A 25,730-nucleotide genomic window follows, 5' to 3' on the forward strand; every position below is an offset into this window, starting at 1 on the left:
AAGTGTGTGCCCTCAGGCCTGGAGGGAAGCTAAAGTCATTCTGCTACCCAAGAATAGTAAAGCCCCCTTTACTGGCTCAAATAGCTGACCAATCAGCCTGTTACCAACCCTTAATGAACTTCTGGAAAAAAATTGTGTTTGACCAGATACAATGCTATTTTACAGTAAACAAATTGACAACAGACTTTCAGCACGCATATAGGGAAGGACACTCAACAAGCACGGCACCTAGACAAATGACTGATAATTGGCTGAGAGAAATTGATGGTAAAATGATTGTGAGGGCTGTCTTGTTAGACTTCAGTGCAGCTTTTGACATTAATCGATCATAGTCTGCTGCTGGAAAAAACATACAGTGGTTCCTCCTTTAAAATTGTGTCGTACTGCGGCTGCTGCAGCATTCGGTGGCACGTTATCTATTTGTCAGCCATTTTTTTTGTTAATGCAAGTTATTGCTAGTTTGACCACCTTTGAGAAGCATTTGACAGTATTCCGTACTGGCATTACAAGATATTTTAAAACCTTTTTTGTAATAACATAGTATATGGGATTGATTAAGAAATTTCGCTTAATTTGATTAATATCATGGTATTTCTATTCAGAGAAAAATGAAAAACGAAACCCTCATGGTTTCCGTTAGGATGGAATGGAAAATATGGCGCTGTACAAAGTGACGGTCGGGAGTAGGCTACAGGATTGGAGGATTCTAAATCGTTTGCCTTCATTAGACAACTTTGTTCCAATATTTCTGTAAATCAGTGATATTTACTCCCATAGTAATTCGTTATGGATCCATAACTAAATAATCATCTGCAGTTTGAGAGTGTGTTTATCATTATTATATTGATGAAATGTGTTTTTGTTTATTAGGTTACTGTGCAGTCTACAATACATACTGTAGTAAACGTTTTTTTTTTTTTTTTTTTACTGTAGTAAACATGGGAAAGTGCCTAATTCCTTACATAAGGGAGAGCAGGCCATATCTGTACTACAGAATGTGGGGCACGCAGGAGATCGGTGTTATTTCATAGTTGTGATGTCTTCACTAATATTCTACAATGTAGAAAATAGTAAAAATAAAGAAAAATCCTGGAATGAGGAGGTGTGTCCAAACTTTTGACTGGTACTTGCTTAATTAAATTGACTAATGTTTTTTCTATTCCAAGAAAAACTAAAAACCCTTTGGGTTTCCATTAGGATGGAACAGAAAATATGGTGCTGTACAACGTGACGGTCTGCAGAACAGTACTGGGCTATTTAGCTAAAGAAGCCCCGCAGGGCCTGAGGAAGGAGTAGGCTGTCCTTGTAAATAAGAATTTGTTCTTAACTGACTTGCCTAGTTAAATAAAGGTAACATCTTTTTTTTATGGATGTTTGTGTATACATGGTGAAGCACGCTGAATCCTCTTGTGGGGCAGGATACATGTTGGTGATTTTTTTGGCAACATTTGTTTTGGACTGGTTTGATTGAAAGTCACCTGCAACAATAAAGACTACTTCCAGGTGAGAGGATTCTTGCAGGCTAATGATCCTTTACAGTTCGCTTAGTGCCGCCTTGGTTTTGCTTGTGGCGGTATGTACACAGCTGTGATAATAACACACGTGAATTCCCTTGGCATATAGTGAGGTCGGTATTTAAGCATCAGGAACTCCAGTTGGGGTGAAAAGGAGCTCGCAATGTTTTTAACTTCGGTTGTTTCAGGAAGCATAGCCACTAACCCTGACTTACCAGAAGCCACCACTCGATCCAATCGAAATATGGAGAAGCCGTCTGGATGAATAGCAGAGTCGAGTTTATTGTCCGTAAGCCACGTCTTTTGTAAAAACACAGATTTCCCTGATGTCCCTCTGCGGTTGAAGCCTTGCTCTGATTTCACAAATATTGGAGTTTGATACCCCAGGTCAGGACTCCACTGAGGAAGGTGAATGGATACATATGTGTTAAGTTGTGTAAGGCACAAGATGAGTTAGGGAACAACCATGACCCCAAAAGCCTTAGAAAGTTATGTCAAGGTCAAAGGTAACTCACAGGTCAAAATTGGCGTCCTCTGCCTCGTAGAGTTGGAAAGTTTAACATCTTAAAGTTGCATTCAAGGTAACAGTGCATTTTAAGACTGTTGCTGTATCAAAAGAGGCAACTATGGATAATCGAGTTGTACCAATCCATGCCATTCATCATTCAGTATGGTTTAGTATTAAACAGCCTACTGTCATTTCACACCCAACCCTTGTCGTGGAGAACTATCCTCCTACAGGTTCACTTCATCCCTTACTTAACCTACTTGTATGTACAGTGGGGAGAACAAGTATTTGATACACTGCCGATTTTGCAGGTTTTCCTACTTACAAAGCATGTAGAGGTCTGTCATTTTTATCATAGGTACACTTCAACTTGAGAGACGAATCTAAAACAAAAATCCAGAAAAATCACATTGTATGATTTTTAAGAATTAATTTGCATTTTATTGCATGACATAAGTATTTGATCACCTACCAACCAGTAAGAATTCCGGCTCTCACAACCTGTTAGTTTTCTTTAAGAAGCCCTCCTGTTCTCCACTCATTACCTGTATTAACTGCACCTGTTTGAACTCGTTACCTGTATAAAAGACACCTGTCCACACACTCAACAAACAGACTCCAACCTCTCCACAATGGCCAAGACCAGAGAGCTGTGTAAGGACATCAGGGATAAATTGTAGACCTGTACAAGGCTGGGATGGGCTACAGGACAATAGGCAAGCAGCTTGGTGAGAAGGCAACAACTGTTGCACAATTATTAGAAAATGGAAGAAGTTCAAGATGACGGTCAATCACCCTCGGTCTGGCTCCATGCAAGATCTCACCTCGTGGGCATCAATGACCATGAGGAATGTGAGGGATCAGCCCAGAACTACACGGCAGGACCTGTCAATGACCTGAAGAGAGCTGACCACAGTCTCAAAGAAAACCATTAGTAACACACTACGCCGTCATGGATTAAAATCCTGCAGCGCACGCAAGGTCCCCTGCTCAAGCCAGCGCATGTCCAGCCCGTCTGAAGTTTGCCAATGACCATCTGGATGATCCAGAGGAGGAATGAAGAAGGTCATGTGGTCTGATGAGACAAAAATAGAGCTTTTTGCTCTAAACTCCACTCGCCGTGTTTGAGGAATAGAAGGATGAGTACAACCCAAGAACACCATCCCAACCGTGAAGCATGAGTGGAAACATCATTCTTTGGGGATGCTTTTCTGCAAAGGGACAGGACGACTGCACCGTATTGAGGGAGGATGGATGGGCCATGTATCGCGAGATCTTGACCAACAAACCTCCTTCCCTCAGTAGAGCATTGAAGATGGGTCGTGCTGGTCTTCCAGCATGACAACGACCCGAAACACACAGCCAGGCAACTAAGAGTGGCTCCGTAAGAAGCATCTCAAGGTCCTGGAGTGGCCTAGCCAGTCTCCAGACCTGAACCCAATAGAAAATCTTTGGAGGGAGCCGAAAGTCCGTATTGCCCACGACACCCCGAAACCTGAAGGATCTGGAGAAGGTCTGTATGGAGGAGTGGGCCAAAATCCCTGCTGCAGTGTGTGCAAACCTGGTCAAGACTACAGGAAACGTATGATCTCTGTAATTGCAAACTAAGGTTTCTTACCAAATATTCAGTTCTGCTTTTCTGATGTATCAAATACTTATGTCATGCAATAAATGCAAATGAATTACTTAAAAATCATACAATGTGATTTCTGGATTTTTGTTTTAGACATGCTTTGTAAGTAGGAAAACTGCAAAATCGTCAGTGTATCAAATACTTGTTCTCCCCACTGTTATGTGTATGTATGTAGTGATGTATGTATGTATGTATGTATGTATGTATGTATGTATGTATGTATGTATGTTAGGTAAGGGATGAAGTGAACCTATAGGATGATGGCTCTACATTCAGTATAGAATTATCCTCTGTATAGAACCATCATTCTAACCAAATAGACAGCAGTTGGTAATAGTTAATAACATAAAATCAAATTGTATTTGTCACATGCGCCAAATACAACGGGTGTAGACCTTAGAGTGAAATGCTGACTTACAAGGCCTTAACCAACGATGCAGTTTTAAGAAAATACCTAAAAAGAAAATTAAGAAAAAAGTAAGAGATTAGAAAAACAAATAATTAAAGAGCAGCAGTGAATAACAATAGCGGGGCTATATACAAGGGGTACCGGTACTGTGTCAATGTGGGGCTGCACCAGTGTCGAGGTAATTGAGATAATTATGTACATGCAGGTAGAGTTGTTAAAATGGCTATGCATAGATAATAACAGAGAGTAGCAGCATGGGGGGTGCAAATAGTCTGGGTAGCCATTTGATTAGCTGTTCAGGAGTCTTATGGCTTTGGGGTAGAAGCTGTTTAGAAGCCTCTTGGACCTAGACTTGGTGCGCCGGTACCGCTTGCCGTGAGAGAACAGTCTATGACTTGGGTGACTGGAGTCTTTGACAATTTTGTGGGCCTTGCTCTGACACCGCCTTGTGTAGAGGTCTTGGATGGCAGGAAGCTTGGCCCCGGTGATGTACCGGGCCGTACGCACCACCCTCTGTAGTGCCTTTGCGATCGGATGCCAATCAGTTGCCATACAAGGCAGTGATGTAACCTGTCAGGATGCTCTCGATGGTGCAGCTGTAAAATCTTTTGAGGATCTGAAGACCCATGCCAAATCTTTTCAGTCTCCTGAGGTGGAATAGGTTTTGTCGTGCCCTCTTCACGACTGTCTTGGTGTCCTTGGATCATGTTAGTTTGTTGTTGATGTGGATGCCAAGGAACTTGACGCTCTCATCCTGCTCCACTTCAGCCCCGTCGATGAGAATGGGGGCATGCTCGGTCCTCTTTTTCCTGTAGTCCACAATCATCTCCTTTGTCTTGATCACGTTGAGGGAGAGGTTGTTGTCCATGCATCACATGGTCAGGTCTCTGACCTCCTCCCTATAGGCTGTCTCATTGTTTACCTCTCTGGGATATGTGGGACGGTAGCGTCCCAACCTGCCAACATCCAGTGAAAATGCAGAGCGCCAAATTCAAAATAAATTACTATAAAAGTTTAACTTTCATGAAATCACACATTCAATATACCAAATTAAAGCTACACTTGTTGTGGATCCAGCCAACGTGTCAGATTTAAAAAATGCTTACGGCGAAAACAAACAATGCTATTATCTGAGGATAGCACCCCAGCTAACAATCACAGACCATCATATTTCAACCCTCCCGGCGCGACACAAAACGCAGAAATAAAGATATAATTCATGCCTTACCTTTGACGAGCTTCTTCTGTTGGCACTCCAATATGTCCCATAAACATCACAAATGGTCTTTTTGTTCGATTAATTCCGTCGATATATATTCAAAAGGTCCATTTATTTGGCGCGTTTGATCCAGAAAAACACCGGTTCCAACTCACTCAACATGACTACAAAAGTTACCTGTAAGCTTTGTCCAAACATTTCAAACTACTTTTGTAAAACAACTTTAAGTATTTTTTTATGTAAATAATCGATAAAATTAAAGAGGGGATGATCTGTGTTAAATACCGGAGGACAAAAAATGTGTAGCATGCTTTCGGGTCATGCGCCTCTAACAAACAATACACTTCACTCGAGCCTCCTTCTGAACATGGCTACTTCTTCATTTCTCAAAAGAAAAACCTCAACCAATTTCTAAAGACTGTTGACATCCAGTGGAAGTGATAGGATCTGCAAGAAGGTCCCTTAGAAATCTGGATTCCCAATGAAAACTCATTGAAAAGAGAGTGACCTCAAAAAATAAAAAACATCTGAATGATTTGTCCTCAGGGTTTCGCCTGCCAAATAAGTTCTGTTATAGTCACAGACATGATTCAAACCGTTTTAGAAACTTCAGAGTGTTTTCTATCCAAATCTACTAATAATATGCATATATTAGCAACTGGGCCTGGGTAGCAGGCAGTTTACTCTGGGCACGCTTTTCATCCAAACGTAAAAATACTGCCCCCTATCTCAAATAAGTTAACAGTGATCAGGCCTACCATTTACATTTACATTTACATTTAAGTCATTTAGCAGACGCTCTTATCCAGAGCGACCACTGTTGTGTCATCAGCAAACTTAATGATGGTGTTGAAGTTGTGCATGGTCGTGCAGTCATGGGTGAACAGGGAGTACAGGAGGGGAATGTACGGTGCCGCAGAACGGGCAGACGGAGCGGTCTTCTGGTCAGGCTCCGTAGATGGGCACATCGCCCACCGCTACCGAGAATACTACTAGCCAATGTCCAGTCTCGTGTCGAGTTGATTCAGATCCAAAAACTGAGAATTATGCTTGTTTCTGTCGATATTTTCTGAAAATGTTTTCCCTGCTACCAGGACAGTTTATCTGCAAACAAGTTAGCTAGCTTGTTGGCTTAGTCTGCTCTGTGTTTGCTTTTGGCGGCTGCAGCTCGCAGGTGACTTTCTTTCCTCTTCAGCCCTGGAGCCATGGCAGCAGCGTCGTTTGAGTAGGCAGGATTTAGCACAATGACACACCTTGCCCAAAAGGCCAGCCCAAGGCGGCTCAGGGCTCAACCCTATTGTTTTCATTCAAAGTGAAAAGACAACACAAGAAGTGGGGCGACCTTCGGATTCCACCTTGTTAAGGCATGAGTGTTATTCTTTAAAAATAATGTAATAAATTATCAAATGCCTAGGAGTGTGGAGTACCTACAATTTTGTTTTTATGTTGCGTTTGTTGGGTCTCCTCTTGTGTTGTGAAAAGACTGATTCAGATATGTCTCTTATATTGTTGTATTTAACCTTTATTTTACTAGGGGTATCATGAAGAAATAACAGCTTAATTTAGCTTATAAAGACATCGTAAGACATGCAATTGGTCTCTGCACAAGTTTACACACTTGTTTTCGAACAGACTTGGTGCCACATTGCTGTTATTTAGCATCTGTAGATTGAAGCATTGCTTTGCTAATTCTCTCTCTGCTCCTTTTCCAGTTTGATGGCGAGGCCGAGCCACAGCGAGCATGTCCTGCAGCAGCTCAACAACCAGCGGGAGTGGGGCTTCCTGTGTGACTGCTGCATCGCCATCGGCGACATCTACTTCCGGGCCCACAAGGCCATGCTGGCTGCCTGCAGCTCCTACTTCCGCATGATGTTCATCCAAGACCAACAGGGGACGGCGCGCATGGACCTCAGCAACATGCAGATTAGTGCGGAGTGCTTCGACCTAATCCTGCAGCTCATGTACTTGGGCCGCATCGTGGTGGGCAGCTACGAGTTCGAGGCGCTCAAGGCCTCAATGGCCTTCCTGCAGATGTACCACATCCCCGACTCCCTGGAGGACCTCGGGGACATCAGAAGCGCCTCAAACCTCACACCGTCCTCCTCTACCTCTTCCTTTTCCTCCACCACCTCGCCCAGCTCCTCTTCCTCCGCTGGCCCGGCAATTATCGGCAAAATGATGTTTGGAGTCCGCATGTATGAGCAGCAGAAGCTAGGTGCCCCAGAGATCGAGCCCAAAAGTTTGCCCAAAGTTGCAATTACTGCTGTGCCTGTGCGACCAAGCAATCCTGTCCCAGTCAACAGGCCTCCACTCGTGGTGGAGGATGTGGCACCCCCTTTGGTAGTAGTAGCATCACCGTTTCTAGACAGTGTAGCTGAGCAACCTTGTGACCTGCGCAAGAGGCCCAGCGCCCGGATCGCCACCTTAAAAGAGCGCCCCCGCTTCGGACGCACACACACCTGCGAAGACTGCGGCTTTGTTTTCAGCTGCGAGAAGCTGCTGATTGAGCATATCCTCACCTGCACCAACCGTAAGGCCTTCCAGGTCCCCAGGACCAGCACAGAGACAGACAATGATTCCAGCAAGGCGGAGAGCTCGGCCTCTGAGGGGATGGAGGAGCACAGGGTGGTCTGCAAGGCTAGAGGAGATTGGCCGGACCACAAATCCGACTCTAACACGGCGATCAAGTCTGTGGCAACTGGTACGGAAAACGAGCCTGGATCTGCCAGAAATATCACCATCAAGGTGGAGCCTGAAGAAAACGTGGTGTCCGAGATGATGGATGGCATTAAAGTGGTCCAGGTGGGAGATATCAAAGCGAGGCACAGTGCACTCAATGACACTATGAGGGACCCGATTAAATTTGACCAGGAGCCCGAGGCTGGTGTTTCCGTCATGAACAACAGCAACAAGCCATTTGAAGGGCACATGTCCAGCAATGAGGATTCTGGCATACCTGCCAAGATGCACAAGATTAAAGAGGAGAAGAAGGACGGGGAAAGTTTGCCATGTGAGCTGTGCGGAGAACTTCTCACGGAGGAGTACCAGTCAGCCCACTACATCTCCAGCCACATGGGCCACATCTGTGCCTGTGGGAGGTGTGGCCAGGTCCTAATCAAGGGGTGGCAACTGCAGGAGCATGCTGAGCGCTGTGGCGAACCTCAGAGTGCAGACACTGACTCTCATGGGGAGGAAGGCGACACGCCCCTGCCAGAGGAACTGCAGGCCATGGACGATGGGCTGCTGGAGGGGGGCGACCTGGCCTGCCCCCACTGTGGCCTGCTTTTCCAGAGAGGGAGCCTGGCCTTGGAACACGCTCTGACCTGCCACGAGCAGGAGCTGTTCCGCCCTGTCCTGCTGGAGGATGGCGGTGTCGAGCCTGACCATCGGCGCAAGCATTTCTGTGCCATCTGTGGCAAAGGCTTCTACCAGCGCTGCCACCTGCGGGAGCACTACACCGTCCACACCAAGGAGAAGCAGTTCAGCTGTCAGACGTGCGGCAAGCAATTCCTGCGTGAGCGGCAGCTCCGGCTGCACACCGACATGCACAAGGGCATGGCGCGCTACGTCTGCCCCGTGTGCGACCAGGGCACCTTCCTCAAACACGACCATGTGCGCCACATGATCTCGCACCTGTCGGCCGGGGAGACCATCTGCCAGGTGTGCTTTCAAATCTTCCCCAGCGGCGAGCACCTGGAGAAACACATGGATGTGCACCTGTACATCTGTGGCGTCTGCGGGGAGAAGTTTCGCCTTCGCAAGGACATGCGGAGCCACTACAACTCCAAACACACCAAAAGACTGTGTCCTGCCTGAATGAATGTGTCTGTTACTTCAAAGTCATAAACGTGAGAACAAATGTATGCACTTAAACACCCAAAAAAATAACCTACTAAATCTGCACTTTCAAAATGTATGCCTAATCGAAGTGTCTTATTGCCTAAAAGTTGAGGCATATATTTTTGAGTTTGATGTCTATTTGTTTTCCACCCCTGCACTAAACACACATTAATGTAATTTGATGACATTGCCACATAAAGTAGACAAATCCTTAGCACATTTGCCACACACAGTAGAGTGGCGCAGCGGTCTAAGGCACTGCATCTCAGTGCTAGCGGCGTCACTACAGACTCTCTGGTTCGAGTACACGCTGTATCGCAACCGGACAGGATTGTGAGTCCCATAGGGCGGCGCACAATTGGCCCAGCGTCGTCCGGGTTTGGCCGGTGTAGGTCGTCATTGTAAATAAGAATTTGTTCTAAACTGACTTACCTAGTTAAATTAAAAATGTGAACATTTATAGACAAATCCTTAGCAAATTTGTTCATGTTTGAATGCTTTTGGAATCTAGTGTCTAGCAAACATAGCCTATGCAATACACAGTTAATGGAATGAAGTGGATAAAAAAATGTTTAATTGTAATATGAATCCACACTTCAACATAGTCTTGTTGAGCAGTTACTGTACCAGCACTTATACACTTAAAATAATGTCAATACACAAAAACACTAGAATTTCTCCACTGGTTGGAACCAGAACAAATAGAAACACATACTGAACTATTGGCAATGGTTATAACCTATTTCCCTATGAAATTGTTCATGCCACAAAGGCTAGAGCATGCACTCGCTCTTTTGCACAATCAATTATTTAATCTGTTTACTATGCAATATTAGTAAACACAAAACTGAAAAATGACTGTGAGAAAATGGTTATGACGTCTACATTATGATTGTTGTTCAGATTTCATGGCAAGGTAGGGGTATTGTAAATGACCTATACAATTAGCAACAGAACTTCTGTACCCAGTGACTAGGACAGCCATCAATTTGGCTTTACAGACAAATCCAAAAACTGTAATATTTCCTTTTTGTATACTGTACACAGCCTAAAATCATTAAGTCTGAATCTACTCTTAGGAACTTTTATGTACTAAGTGATTTCTATTTCATTCATGTTGCATTAGCCTTCTCTTCAGCTGGGATAGGTATCAAAGTAACATTTGTGTTACATTTAAAGCTTCCCTTTACATTTGCCTTTGTATTAACTTGGTTGCGTTTACACAGGCAGACCATTTCAGATCTTTTGCCACTAATTGGTCTTTTGACCAATCAGATCAGCCCTTTTTGTTTGATTGCATTACACAGCCAATATTAAGGTTTGTCCTACATTGGTGTTGTATTACGGGGTACTACTTGAGCAATATGTCTCCTGCATGTTAGATAGTATCACACACATGTTGCTACTGTGAAATGCCAATCATTTTGTTTTGTTGCACTGCAGAGATAACATAATATCTGAACATCTTGACACGACATGCATTAGTGTGGGAGCTGGTGAAGCCTCTTAGGCCATCACAATGTAGTTTACAAAATAACCATGTATGGATGTTGTCTATTACTTACCTTAACAGGGTGACATCCCTTCAGGGGCTAAAATAAGCATTATTAATGAGCAAGCAAGCAAATGTTTGTATAATCCACAACTCAGGACCCCATTCAATCAAAATCAGGGTAAAGGACATTTCCTTCACACAGTAACAGTTTTTCAAGAACCATGCATCTTCTGTGTATAACTGTACCTTATGAGCTAACATGGTTCTGAGGTGAAAAAAAAATCCCCCTTATATTACATAACCTAACTATTGGACGGAAATGAGTTTCAGAACCCAAACTGGTGTTATACAAAAGCATAGGTCATTTATCATTTTTGTATTTTTACTTCTGGAATTTATTAGATTTTGGAACCTTTAAAATAATACATACATACAATCTGATAACTCACCCCAAGTGATGCTGATTTCCCTTGGTAAAAGGTAGGCCTAGTACACTCAAAGGTTAATTGTCTAGCTGTTTGTTACTTTTCACAGTAGTGCTAAATGGCTCTTTAAATATCCTGTTTCAGAAGAGCAAGAGTGACGAGTCATCTTTTAAGGATCTGAATTTAGTTTTATCACTGTCACTGTTTTTTGGTGGTCATTTCATTGGGTTGTGTTGTGTTGGTAACAAGGTCACGCTTGGAAATTTCAGTTTTGTTGGTTGAATGATGTTTGGGTTTCTGAGAGGTCAAAACATTATCGCACCTGTTTGTAAGGCTGTTCAAAAAAATATATGATTTACCCACGATAAATGTTTTCATTTGGATATAGATGCTTTTTCTCAAGGTCTGAATAAACCAAGTGGATACTCTCCATGTGAAAAAAACATTTTGTTTGTATCAAACTCCAGTGGGTTATGTTAATTAGTCGTTCATGTTGTCTCCCATTTACTTCATTACCACATAAATACAAAGTATTGTAGCAGATAGCAACAGTGCAACTCCCCTCTGGGTCTCAAAGCCCATAGGCAAACTTTCTAATCACTGTTCCAAAACGGTAACCCACTTGGGGGGAAATCGTAATAGGCCTACTTAGGTCAAGGGTTGTTACACTATTCCCTCCGTTCGGAAAAGCGTGTACCCTGGCTTCAACATAACAAGTCCCTCACGTGTATACGCAACTCTGATAGACTCATCCCACTTCTGATCACAATGTAGGGAGCAACAACAGGCCAGAGGCAAACTTGCTAACAATGGCTCCAATACAGTTAACCCACTTTGAAGAGATCATAACGGACCTACCTAGGCAAGGGTTGTAGTATTTTCAGTGCTTGACTTCAGCAGGTGCTCGTCGGAGCTGAGTTATGAAAAAAATATTATACTGCTTGAGCTCCTCTTTCTCTTATAGAATATTAGCTCAAAAGTATTGTGGAGCTCCTGCACCTAAATATAAGCAGTCCTGACACCCAAAATGAGTACCGAAACCTATTTCCGTCCGAGTCAAGCACTGAGTATTTTATATATTTCATGATGAAGGAAAAAGGAAACCGCACACTGCTCTTGATAGTATCACTGATATTTAAAGCTCTGACGAAGGCCGTGTGGCCGATACGTAAGCTTATTAAACATAAGTGATACTATCAAGAGCAGTGTGCGGTTTCCTTTTTCCTTCATCTTGTTCAGTTGTTGCCATGCACCTGCAAATAAGATTGCTCAGATGTGCGAGTGCCTTTTGAATATTATATATTTCATGATGGAAAAATATACAAAATAAGTCTAGCTCCCTCAGTCAGCACCTGGCAGCAGTCCTAGATATGTAGCTAGACCATATATCAGAGGGATCGAGCACTGGTTTGTACTCTAATGATTTAGAGTATAATCCAAACAGGGCAGATAACAGAGTTATGTTCATTTGCAATGCAAATGGTATATTATGATTGGTTTTGCTGAAACTACACTGTTGATATGGAGTATTTTTAGGATAGACACAAGTTAATGGTCGTGATACAGCAACTGATTGCACGACATGAACAAACAAGATTGATAGTGTTAACCAAGTAAAGTATGGTGCAAACTGCTTTTATCTGTCAATGCACCATGCATAACTGTCCAAATCAAACCTAGGTGGTACCTGGAGAAGGCTAGGCCTGCTATGTTGGTCAGGTGGGCATTTGAATTAAATCATTGATTAGTTCATTGTCTGTGCCTCCTGCTCTGTTTGACGCAAATACTGCCCCGACATTCTAAACTCTCACTCAACTCCTCCCAAAATATTGCTAGCTATCGGTGGTAGCTAGCAAAAAGGCGGAGAAAATGTGCTTGCCAAAGTGTATTGGTTTACAAATTCATCATGGCCCATAACGTTAGTATTAAAGGTAAAATAAAGTACAAAATACGTTTTCTTTTGATATAGCTAGGTAATTTAGTTGCTACAAACATTATTCCTACTTGTGAATTTTTACTCGGTCAATTTTGTGGCAAAGTCACAATTCTAGCAATGCTAGCTAACGTTATAGCTGCTAGTTAGCTTTGGCAAAAAACTCTAGCAAAGCTATAAGTTGACTTTAGTCAGCTATCTAGTGGTGCATGTTTACTCAATATTAGTTATAATAGTTTTTCAAATGACATTTTCCTTGTTAAAGACTACACTTTCATTCTGTTTTGCAAACTCGGTGATGGTCTATGCCAACGCAAGAGTCAACAGGACAACGGTGTTGTGGTCATTCATCTACAACGCTGAATGGCGCACCATCCTACTAGAAAAATCTTCTTCTTCTGAAGAAGAAGAAAAACCTGTTGTAAAGGTGAGACTAGTTAACGCAGGTGTTCTTTCAAGCGGACCCAGCCACCTGCTCAGGACAGCAGCGCTGAAACGAGGCCCATAGTAAGGGTTCTCTCTCATTGGCCATTGTGGATGTTATTGTTTCATGTTCTTCTGATCATTCCAGCAAATGTTGTTTTTCCTTTTCAGTTACTTTTCACAAAGATGCCATACAGTTGCTTGTTAATTAACTCAATGTTCTCCCCTTGCTAGTGTTCTGCAGAGCCGGAGGTTGTACACCCATCCAATACAGCCATAGAGCTGGAAAGGAGGATCGAAGAGATGAGGAGAAACGAGGCTTCGCCGGAGAGGTTCAACGTGAGTGGCTATCAGTAGCTAGTGCATTGCCCCGACTGAAAGAAACAAATATCACACGAAGGTAAACACCATATGTTGATATGCTACTCTGTTTGAGTCAAAACTGAAGCCTTTTACACTTAGCATATTCTTAAGCGTTTATCTGAATGGCCGATGGTGTATTGTTTTCAGTAGAGGCTTTATGAACTACAAGGCAGAACCCATACAAACACACTGAATTGGTTACCTTTAGATTTTCCTAATATCTTTGGCTGCATTGAGGCCTCACCTATATCACATGACATGTCTAATTCTTTATAAAAAGTTTAGGAGGACAGGAGAAAGGCCGAACGGAGCGTGGCAACCCTGCTGGTCAAAAACCAAAAGCAGTTATTCAGCTCATATTACCGACTTGTCGGGCCAGTCACTTTAATGAACCAGAAGCCAACTCAGGTGTGTCTCCTATGAATCTCACTAGGGGGAGACATTGCACTTCTTCTGACTCTTGCTATTGTAACCAGTGCCTGCAACCGGGTTCAGGTTATCAGTCAACCTACCAGGGGAGTTACAAACAGACAGGAATGAAATATATTGATCACATTTTTATTAATGCTGCAGAAATTAGCTTGACAGCAGTATCCAACCCTGGATATAGTAACCATATCCAGGGTTGGGGAGTAACAGATTGCAGAGTTGCAAAGAAAAAGCCATATCTCAGACTGGCAAATAAAAATATTAAATTAAGATGGGCAGAAGAACACAGACACTGGACAGAGGAACTCTGCCTAGAAGGCCAACATCCCGGAGTCGCCTCTTCACTGTTGACATGGAGACTGGTGTTTTGCAGGTACTATTTAATGAAGCTGCCAGTTGAGGACTTGAGGTGCCTGTTTCTCAAATTAGACACTCTAATGTACTTGTCCTCTTGTTCAGTTGTGCACCAGGGCCTCCCACTCCTCTTTCTATTCTGGTTAGAGCCACTTTGCGCTGTTCTGTGAAGGGAGTAGTACACAGCGTTGTACAAGATCTTCAGTTTCTTGGCAATTTCTCACATGGAATAGCCTTCATTTCTCAGAACAAGAATAGATCGACGAGTTTCAGAAGAAAGTCCTTTGTTTCCTGCCATTTTGAGCCTGTAATCGAACCCACAAATGCTGATGCTCCAGATACTCAACTAGCCTATAGAAGGCCAGTTTTATTGCTTCTTTAATCAGGACAACAGTTTTCAGCTGTGCTAACATAATTGCAAAAGGGTTTTCTAATGATCAATTAGTATTTTAAAATTATAAACTTGGATTAGCTAACACAACGTGCCATTGGAACACAGGAGTGATGGTTGCTGATAATGGGCCTCTTTACGCCAATGTAGATATTCCATTAAAAATCTGCCGTTTCCAGCTACAATATACATTTACAACATTAACATTCTACACTGTATTTCTGATCAATTTGATGTTATTTTAATATACAAAAAAAATGTGCTTTTCTTTCAAAAACAAGGACATTTCTTAATGACCCCAAACTTTTGAACGATAGTGTGTAAATATATATATATATACAGTGGGGAGAACAAGTATTTGATACACTGACAATTTTGCAGGTTTTCCTACTTACAAAGCATGTAGAGGTCTGTAATTTTTATCATAGGTACACTTCAACTGTGAGAGAAGGAATCTAAAACAAAAATCCAGAAAATCACATTGTATGATTTTTAATTAATTAATTTGCATTTTATTGCATGACATAAGTATTTGATACATCAGAAAAGCAGAACTGAATATTTGGTACAGAAACCTTAGTTTGCAATTACAGAGATCATACGTTTCCTGTAGTTCTTGACCAGGTTTGCACACACTGCAGCAGGGATTTTGGCCCACTCCTCCATACAGACCTTCTCCAGATCCTTCAGGTTTCGGGGCTGTCGCTGGGCAATACGGACTTTCGGCTCCCTCCAAAGATTTTTCTATTGGGTTCAGGTCTGGAGACTGGCTAGGCCACTCCAGGACCTTGAGATGCTTCTTACGGAGCCACTCCTTAGTTGCCCTGGCTGTGTGTTTCGGGTCGTTGTCATGCTGGAAGACCCAGCCACGACCCATCTTCAATGCTCTTACTGAGGGAAGGAGGTTGTTGGTCAAGATCTTGCGATACATGGCCCCATCCATCCTCCTTCAATACGGTGCAGTCGTCCTGTCCCTTTGCAGAAAAGCATCCCCAAAGAATGATGTTTCCACCTCCATGCTTCACGGTTGGGATGGTGTTCTTGGGGTTGTACTCATCCTTCTATTCCTCCAAACACGGCGAGTGGAGTTTAGAGCAAAAAGCTCTATTTTTGTCTCATCAGACCACATGACCTTCTCCCATTCCTCCTCTGGATCATCCAGATGGTCATTGGCAAACTTCAGACGGGCCTGGACATGCGCTGGCTTGAGCAGGGGGACCTTGCGTGCGCTGCAGGATTTTAATCCATGACGGCGTAGTGTGTTTCTAATGGTTTTCTTTGAGACTGTGGTCCCAGCTCTCTTCAGGTCATTGACCAGGTCCTGCCGTGTAGTTCTGGGCTGATCCCTCACATTCCTCATGATCATTGATGCCCCACGAGGTGAGATCTTGCATGGAGCCCCAGACCGAGGGTGATTGACCGTCATCTTGAACTTCTTCCATTTTCTAATAATTGTGCCAACAGTTGTTGCCTTCTCACCAAGCTGCTTGGCTATTGTCCTGTAGCCCATCCCAGCCTTGTACAGGTCTACAATTTATCCTGATGTCCTTACACAGCTCTCTCTGGTCTTGGCCATGGTGGAGAGGTTGGAGTCTGTTTGATTGAGTGTGTGGACAGGTGTCTTTTATACAGGTAACGAGTTCAAACAGGTGCAGTTAATACAGGTAATGAGTGGAGAACAGGAGGGCTTCTTAAAGAAAAACTAACAGGTCTGTGAGAGCCGGAATTCTTACTGGTTGGTAGGTGATCAAATACTTATGTCATGCAATAAAATGCAAATTAATTACTTAAAAATCATACAATGTGATTTTCTGTTTTTTGTTTTTAGATTCCGTCTCTCACAGTTGAAGTGTACCTATGATAAAAATGACAGACCTCTACATGCTTTGTAAGTAGGAAAACCTGAAAAATCGGCAGTGTATCAAATACTTGTTCTCCCCACTGTATATATATATAATATATATATATATATATATATATATATATATATAATATATATATTAATATAGATATATATATAGTTCTACATTCTACACACAGTACTACACAGAGCCATGACTACATGGAACTCTATTCCACATCAGGTAACTGATGCGAGCAGTAGAATCAAAATTTAAAACCAGGTAAAAATACTTATGTTAGTGTATTTTTACCTGCTTTTAATTCTGATTCTACTGCTTGCATCAGTTACCTGATGTGGAATAGAGTTCCATGTAGTCATGGTTTTATGTAGTACTAAGCGCCTCCCATGGTCTGTTCTGGACTTGGGGAATGTGAAGAGACCTCTGGTGGTGTCACGATCGTGTGGAGGATGACGGACCAAAACGCAGCATTAGGAAAATAAGCCATCTTCCTTTTTATATGAAGAAGGAGAACCAAAAACAAAAACACTATTACAAAACTAACAAAAAAAACAAACGATCGTGAAGCTAATAAACGTCGTGCACATACACAGGCTACAAACGTTCTGACAATGACAATTACCCACATCAAACGAAAGCCTATGGCTACCTTAAATAGGGCTCCCAATCAGAGACAACAGAAATCAGCTGTCTCTAATTGGGAACCATTCAGGCAACCATAGACTCTCCTAGACAACTTACACCCAACATAGACACAGCTAGACACATACACTCAACACAAACCCATACACTACACCCAAACCCCCTTTACCATATAACCACCCAAAACCGTAAAACACAAACATTCCCCATGTCCACATCTGACCTAACTAAAATATAAAGAAAACAAAGAATACTAAGGCCAGGGCGTGACATAACCCCCCCTTAAGGTGCGAACCCGGGCGCACCAGCACACAGTCTAGGGGAGGGTCTGGTGGGCTTCCTTCCACGGTGGCGCTCCGGCACTGGTCGTGGTCCCCACCCCACCACAGTCACTAACCGCCTCCTTAGCTTCCTCCAAATGACCCCCCTCCACATTAACCCCACTGAATAAGGGGCAGCTCCGGACTAAGGGGCAGCTCCGGACTAAGAGGCAGTACCAGGTAAGGGGCAGCACCAGGATAAGGGAGAGCACCAGGATAAGGGAGAGCACCAGGATAAGGGGCAGCTCCGGACTGAGGGACGGCAGCTCCGGACTGAGGGACGGCAGCTCCGGACTGAGGGACGGCAGCTCCGGACTGAGGGACGGCAGCTCCGGACGGAGGGACGGCCATGGCTGGCTGACGATCTGGCTGCTCATGGCTTGGCCTGACGGGATCTGGCTGCTCATGGCTGGCTGACGATCTGGCTGCTCATGGCTGGCTGACGGATCTGGCTGCTCATGGCTGGCTGACGGATCTGGCTGCTCATGGCTAGCTGACGGATTGGCTGCTCATGGCTGGCTGACGGATCTGGCTGCTCATGGCTGGCTGACGGAATCTGGCTGCTCATGGCTGGCTGACGGATCTGGCTGCTCATGGTGGCTGACGGATCTGGCTGCTCATGGCTGGCTGACGGATCTGGCTGCTCATGGCTGGCTGACGGATCTGGCTGCACATGGCTGGCTGACGGATCTGGCTGCACATGGCTGGCTGGTGGATCTGGCAGATCCTGTCTGGTTGGCGGCTCTGGCAGACCCTGTCTGGTTGGCGGCTCTGGCAGATCCTGTCTGGTTGGCGGCTCTGGCAGATCCTGTCTGGTTGGTGGCTCTGGCAATCCTGTCTGTTGGCGGCTCTGGCAGATCCTGTCTGGTTGGCGGCTCTGGCAGATCCTGTCTGGTTGGCGCTCTGGCAGATCCTGTCTGACGAATGGCTCTAGCGGCTCCTGACTGACGAACGGCTCTGACGGCTCGGGACAGACGGGCGGCTCTAATGGCTCGGGGCAGACGGTGGCTCAGATGCGCTGGTAGACGGATGGCTCAGATGGCGCTGGGTAGACGGAATGGCTCAGATGGCGCTGGGTAGACGGATGGCTCAGATGGCGCTTGGCAGACGGATGCTCAGATGGCGCTTGGCAGACGGGCAGTTCAGGCATCGCTGTGCAGACGGCAGACTCTTGCCGGCTGAGGCGCACTGTAGCCTGGTGGTGGTGCCGGAACTGGTGGTACCGGACTGTGGACACGCATCTCAGGCTAGTGCGGGAGCAGCAACAGGACGCACAGGACTCTGGGGACACACAGGAGGCTGTTGCGTGGTTTAGGCACTGGTGGTAAAGGGCTGGAGAACGCACCATAGGGCTAGTGCGTGGAGGAGGCACTGGTGGTACTGGGTAGGGGCGAGGAGGTGGCGCCGGAAATACCGGACCGTGCATGCGTACTGGCTCCCTTGAGCGCCGAGCCTGCCCAACCTTACCTGGTTGTATGCTCCCCGTCGCCTGACCAGTGCGGGGAGGTGGAATAACCCGCACCGGCCTATGTAGGCGAACCGGGGACACCATGCGTAAGGCTGGTGCCATGTACGCCGCCCGAGGGAGACGCACTGGTGACCAGATGCGTTGGGCCGGCTTCATGACATAAGGCTCAAGGCTCAGTCTAGCCCGGCCGATACGTGGGCTGGAATGTACCGAACGGGCTTGCACGCGTACAGGAGACACCGTGCGCTCTACTGCGTAACACGGTGTCTGCCCGTACCTCTCGCTCTCCACGGTAAGTACAGGGAGTAGGCGCAGGTTTCCTACCTGACTTCGCCACACTCCCTTTAAGGCCCCCCCCAAGAAATTTTTGGGTTGTACTCACGGGCTTCCAGCCTTGTCTCCGTGCTGCCTCCTCATATCGCCTCCTCTCGGCTTTAGCTGCCTCCAGCTCTTCACGAGGAAGGCGATATTCTCCCGGTTGTGCCCACGGCCCCTTACCATCCAGTATCTCCTCCATGTCCAAGAATCCTGTGTAGGTGGGTCCTGTTGCCGCTTTACATGCCGCTTGGTCCTGTATTGGTGGGTAATTCTGTCACGATCGTGTGGAGGATTGACGGACCAAACGCAGCATTAGGAAAATAAGCCATCTTCCTTTTTATTATGAAGAAGGAGAACCAAAAACAAACACACTATTACAAAACTAACAAACAACACAAACGATCGTGAAGCTAATAAACGTCGTGCACATACACAGGCTACAAACGTTCTGACAATGACAATTACCCACATCAAACGAAAGCCTATGGCTACCTTAAAATAGGGCTCCCAATCAGAGACAACAGAATCAGCTGTCTCTAATTGGGAACCCATTCAGGCAACCATTAGACTCTCCTAGACAACTTACACCCAACATAGACACAGCTAGACACATACACTCAACACAAACCCATACACTACACCAACACCCCCTTTACCATATAACACCCAAAACGCGATAAAACACAAACATTCCCCATGTCACACCCTGACCTAACTAAAATAATAAAGAAAACAAAGAATACTAAGGCCAGGGCGTGACAGGTGGCATGCTTGTGGAGTATGCATGGGTGTCCGAGCTGTGTGCTAGTATTTTAAACAGACTGCTCGGTACCTTCAGCTTGTCAACACCGCTTACAAAAACAAGTAATGAGTAAGTCAATCTCTCTTCCACTTTGAGCCATGAGAGATGGACATGCATGTCCTTAATGTTAGCTCTCCGTGTACTTTTAAGGGCCAGCCGTGCTGCCCTGTTCTGAGCCAACTGCAATTTTCCCAAGTCCCTTTTTGTGGCACATGACCACACAATTGAACAGTAGTCCAGGTGCCTTGTTGATAGTGTTGTTAAGAAGGCAGAGCAGTGCTTTATTATGGACCATCTTAGCTACTGTTGTATCAATATGTTTTGACCATGACAGTTTACAATCCAGGGTTACTCCAAGCAGTTTAGTCACCTTAACTTGCTCAATTTCCACATTATTCATTACGAGATGTAGTTGAGTTTTAGGATTTAGTGAATGATTTGCCCCAAATACAATGCTTTTAGTTTTGGAAATATTTAGGACTAACTTTTTCCTTGCTACCAATTCTGAATCTAACTGCAGCTCTTTAGGTATTGCAGTCATTTCAGTCGCTGTAGTAGCTGATGTATATAGTGTTGAGTCATCTGCATACATAGACACACTGGCCTTACTCAAAGCCAGTGGCATGTCGTTAGTAAAGATTGTGAAAAGCAAGGGGCCTTAACAGCTACCCTGGGGAATTCCTGCTTCTACCTGGATTATGTTTGGGTAGGCTTCAATTAAAGAACACCCTCTGTGTTCTGTTAGACAAGTAACTCTTTATCCTCATTATAGCAGGGGGTGTAAAGCCATAACACATACGTTTTTCCAGCAGCAGACTATGATCGATAATGTCAAAAGCTGCACTGAAGTCTTACAAAACAGCCCCCGCAATCAGTTTATCATCAATTTCTCTCAGCCAATCATCAGTCATTTGTGTAAGTGCCGTGCTTGCTGAGTGTCTTTCTCTACATGCGTGCTGAAAGTCTGTTGTCAATTTGTTTACTGTGAAATAACATTGCATCTGGTCAAACACAATTTTCTCCAGAAGTCTACTAAGGGTTGGTAACAGGCTGATTGGTCAGCTATTTGAGCCAGTAAAGGGGGCTTTACTATTCTTGGGTAGCGGAATGACTATAGCTTCCCTCCAGGCCTGAGGGCACACAATGGCTTGTCATTGTTGATAGACAACAATAATTTTTTCACCTCTTCCACACTCACTTTACGGAATTACATTTTGACAGATATACTTGAATGTGTAGTGTCAGCGTTTGTTGCTGGCATGTTTGTTTATCTTGCCAATGAAAAAGTCATGAAAGTAGTTGGCAATAGTTTTGTGATAAATGAGCCGTCTGATTCAATGAATGATGGAGCCGAGTTGGCTTGTTTCCCCAAAATTTCATTTAAGGTGCTCTAAAGCTTTTTACTATCATTAAATCATTTATCTTTGTTTCATAGTGTACTTTATTCTTGTTTTATTCAGTTTAGTCACATGATTTCTCAATTTGCAATACCTTTGCCAATCGGTTGTGCAGCCAGACTTATTTGCCATTCCTTTTACCTCATCCCTCTCAACCATACAGTTTTTCAATTCCTCGTCAATCCACTGGGATTTAACAGTTTTTATAGTCATTTTCTTAATGGGTGCATGCTTAATAGTAACTGGAATAAGCAATTTCATAAATGTGTCAAGTGCAGCGTCTGTTTGCTCCTCATTACACACCATGATCCAACAAATATTTTTTACATCAACAACATAGGAATCACTACAAAACTTCTTGTACTCATTAAGAAAATGACTATAAAAACATTTAAATCCCGGGCGGTTGATGAGGAATTGAAAAACTGTATGGTTGAGAGGGATGAGGTAAAAGGAAATAAGTCAGGCTGCACAACCGATTTGGCAAAGGTATTGCAAATTGAGAAATCATGTGACTAAACTCAATAAAAAGAAGAAGAAACTACACTACGAAACAAAGATAAATGAGATAAAGAATGATAGTAAAAAGCTTTTGGAGCACCTTAAATTACATTTTGGGAAAAAAGGCAAACTCAGCTCCATTATTCATTGAATCAGATGGCGAACTCATCACAAAACCAACTGATATTGCCAACTACTTGGCAATTTTAATTGGCAAGATTAGCAAACTTAGTCATGACATGTCAGCAACTAACACTGACACTACACATCCAAGTATATCTGACCAAATTATGAAAGACAAGCATTGAATTCCATAAAGTGAGTGTGGAAGTGCAGAATTATTTTTTTTTAATCAACAATGACAAGCCACCGGGGTCTGACAACTTGGAGGGAAAAAGACTGAGGATATTAAAGCGATGCTCTACCTTCTTAACAGCACTATCAACAAGGCAGGTACTACAGGCCCTAGTTTTGTCGCACCTGCACTACTGTTCAGTCGTGTGGTCAGGTGCCACAAAAAGGGACTTAGAAAAATTGCAATTTGTTCAGAACTTGGATGTACACAGAGAGCTAATATTAATAATATGCATGTCAATCTCTCCTGGCGTGGAGAAGAGATTGACTTCATCACTACTTGTATTTATGAGAGGTATTGACATGTTGAATGCACTGAGCTGTCTGTTTGAACTACTGGCACACAGCACGGACACTCATGCATACCCCAGAAGACATCCCACAACAGGTCTATTCACAGTCCCAAAGTCCAGAACAGACCATGGGATGCGCATAGTACTACATAGAGCCATGACTACATGAAACTCTATACCATATCAAGTAACTGATGCAAGCAGTAGAATCAGAATTAAGAAGGTCAAAATACACCTCATGGAACAGCGGGATCTGTGAATCAACACAAACATAGGCACAGACGCATGCATACACAAACACGATAACATACCCAAGTCATGAAATTATTTGAAATTCAATCAAATAGACTGAGAAAGATTAAGAAAAAGTTGACATGGATTAATTCCAGAATTTAATTCATTCCATCCTAACAATGCAGGCAGCCATTTCAAACTTAAGTGTGACAGCCATGGGTGATAATTTAGCAATTTAGGGTAGCTTGTAGTTTATATACAGTATCACCATTGCTATTCCCATTAGTATCTCTACAAATGGGGCGACATTACTTGTCACATGCAATTTCCCATCTGATGATCAATAAAGTTTGATCATGTATTTATTCATTCGTGCATTGGTTTATTCAATGCACCATCCAATATCCCCTCTCCTATGTGTCATATAGAGAAGAACACGCGTTCGGTGGCAAAGCGGTCCGAAGGAGGCACAAGGCATCCCAAATCAGAGGATCGAGGGCCACCTGGAGAAGTGTGAAGAGGAGGAGAATAGACATTTAGAGGAAGAGAGGCAGCTGATGAAATGCACTATTTGAGGAATGTGCTTTTACCAACACTGGTCAGAACTGTTGTCTACTACTGTAGTTTACTGACAAGTTTATCTTGCCTTATGTTAATAGTTGAACCCATAACTTTGGTTTTGTTCAAAAAACAGAGTCCATAAAATAAAACTCCCCCCCTAACATTGACAAGGAAACTCCATCCCCTCACACAAGGATGAAGAAATAAGACACTTGAAAAGGAAGCTGTCTAATGTACTAATGTGTGGTTGACCTCAATGTTTGAGATCTGTAAAGCTTGACTGTTCTGCTAATGTGTTTCCGGAAATGGAGATGAATGGAGATGAATGCAATGTCAAAACGTTCTTTGCAACCCTGTGTGTCTGCTATAACATGGACATGTGTTTGTCAGCTTTCTGTCCTGACCTCAAACTGCAGTTTTTTTTTTCTCACACTTTTTATAAGGTTCACTATGGTAATGTGACTCTCATTAGGTGAAACTACTGTTGGTCATTATGACCTAGGCTGAGAGAACATTGACGTTCTCAAAAAATAAAAAAAAATTCAGAACTCCTATCCTTTGACATCATATCATGTTTTAAATCCCTCTTGAACCTGCCTGCCATTGAGCTTCATGGGCTGTGTCCCAATCCAATAGTCCTCATCTGCTTCCTTTCCTCCGTGAGAAGTGGTATGCCCGAAGACAAGGTTAACACGATTAACTCCTTGTAGGAAAAGAGAGGGGGATATTTCAGACTTTCTCCACCCATATTCTAGTCATGTTTCTCTATACCAGCTGTCATTGCTGGACCAGCTAGCAGGCTGTGGCTTCCCCAAACCACCACGGAATGTTCGGAAACAGAGCAGAGTGATGCACACACACCAGTGCCATGCAAACTACTAAGTGCAATGAAAACAGCATGTCAGCCGCAAGGCTAAACTGCATAGCGCGCTATCCCATTCTGAAGGGTAGGAGCTAGTGCTCTGCCATGTAGTGTAATATATGCTAGGCTACTTTAGGGTCCCACAACTATATCATAGGGCCAGCAGCAGCAGTAGTAGTAGGTATACACTATTGTAGAACCCACTGTTGATTGGTTGTTTGTATCCAATAGTGTATTCAGTGTGTTGGCCTTGATAATAATGGATTGGATTTGCAGCTAGTGCTGTTCTAGGTGCTCCTGGTGCTTTACATTGTATCGGGAGTACTTTCCTCATCCACTGCTAATGTGACGTACCCACCTGGATAATGCCATGGCATCCATTTTGTGCCAGAAATCTCACCATTAGGTCAGAGCGTAGCAATTTTTTTGTAGCAGGAAACGGAAACTAGTCTTATTGGACAAGTTCACATAGTACCACCCCGTTTAACTCTGTTTTGGAGCATATTCTTCTGTTTTGTCGCTTTTGAACACTGCCCAGCTAAAAGCAGACAAGGCCACACAGAGACAGCCTAAACACCCCACTTTTAAGACACTTAAGTAACTGGCTTTGACAGTGGAATAGAAAATAAGTTCAGGGATAGATGCTAGTTATTCAACTGCAGCAGAGTTGCTATTTAGTCCCCATGGTGATTGTGTGGTTCTGGACCACGCCCTCGGCTTGATCCCTTTGAAGGCACATTACTGCCGCAATCTGTTATTGCAAAATGTGTTGTCGAATTCATTCAATTGTGTTTACTATGCCTCAATTCACACAGTAGGCCTCGTGTTTTAGTTGTTGCACTCTGCTTGCTTACACGTCTTTTGATATGATGCAATATACTGTTGGAAAACAATGAACAAATCATGCTGGCGGAGATGAATTCATTGCGTTGTCTGTTGCTGTTGCCTAGGCTGTGATTCCTTTGTACAGTTGGGTGTGCCGTTCCACTCAGAACAGGTTTTCTCTCCAACAGTTGTTTGTTTGAATTAGTCCAGGGCTATTCTACAGTTGTTTGTTTGAATTAGTCCAGGGCTATTCTACAGTAGTTTGTTTGAATTAGTCCAGGGCTATTCTACAGTTGTTTGTTTGAATTAGTCCAGGGCTATTCTACAGTTGTTTGTTTGAATTAGTCCAGGGCTA

General features: G+C 43.8%; 1 protein-coding gene across 3 annotated transcripts in view; it reads left to right on the top strand.

Moving 5' to 3' along the window:
• LOC111972974 (zinc finger and BTB domain-containing protein 1-like) overlaps positions 1-24,309 on the top strand; it is a 37,705-nt gene extending 13,396 nt beyond the window's left edge. For 2 of the 3 annotated variants that reach the window (XM_070446471.1, XM_024000085.1), the window contains one exon: positions 6,996-11,473. In XM_070446471.1, the coding sequence (XP_070302572.1) occupies positions 7,000-9,099 (2,100 nt within the window). In that variant the 5' untranslated portion in view covers positions 6,996-6,999 and the 3' untranslated portion in view covers positions 9,100-11,473. Of the gene's footprint in view, positions 1-6,995; positions 11,474-13,633; positions 13,800-23,555 lie in introns of those variants that run through there. The other variant, XR_002878510.1, reaches the window with a different exon arrangement.
• The last annotated feature ends 1,421 nt before the right edge of the window (positions 24,310-25,730 follow it).

The sequence above is a fragment of the Salvelinus sp. IW2-2015 genome, linkage group LG14 (assembly GCF_002910315.2).
Source record: "Salvelinus sp. IW2-2015 linkage group LG14, ASM291031v2, whole genome shotgun sequence".
Classification (NCBI taxonomy): domain Eukaryota; kingdom Metazoa; phylum Chordata; class Actinopteri; order Salmoniformes; family Salmonidae; genus Salvelinus; species Salvelinus sp. IW2-2015.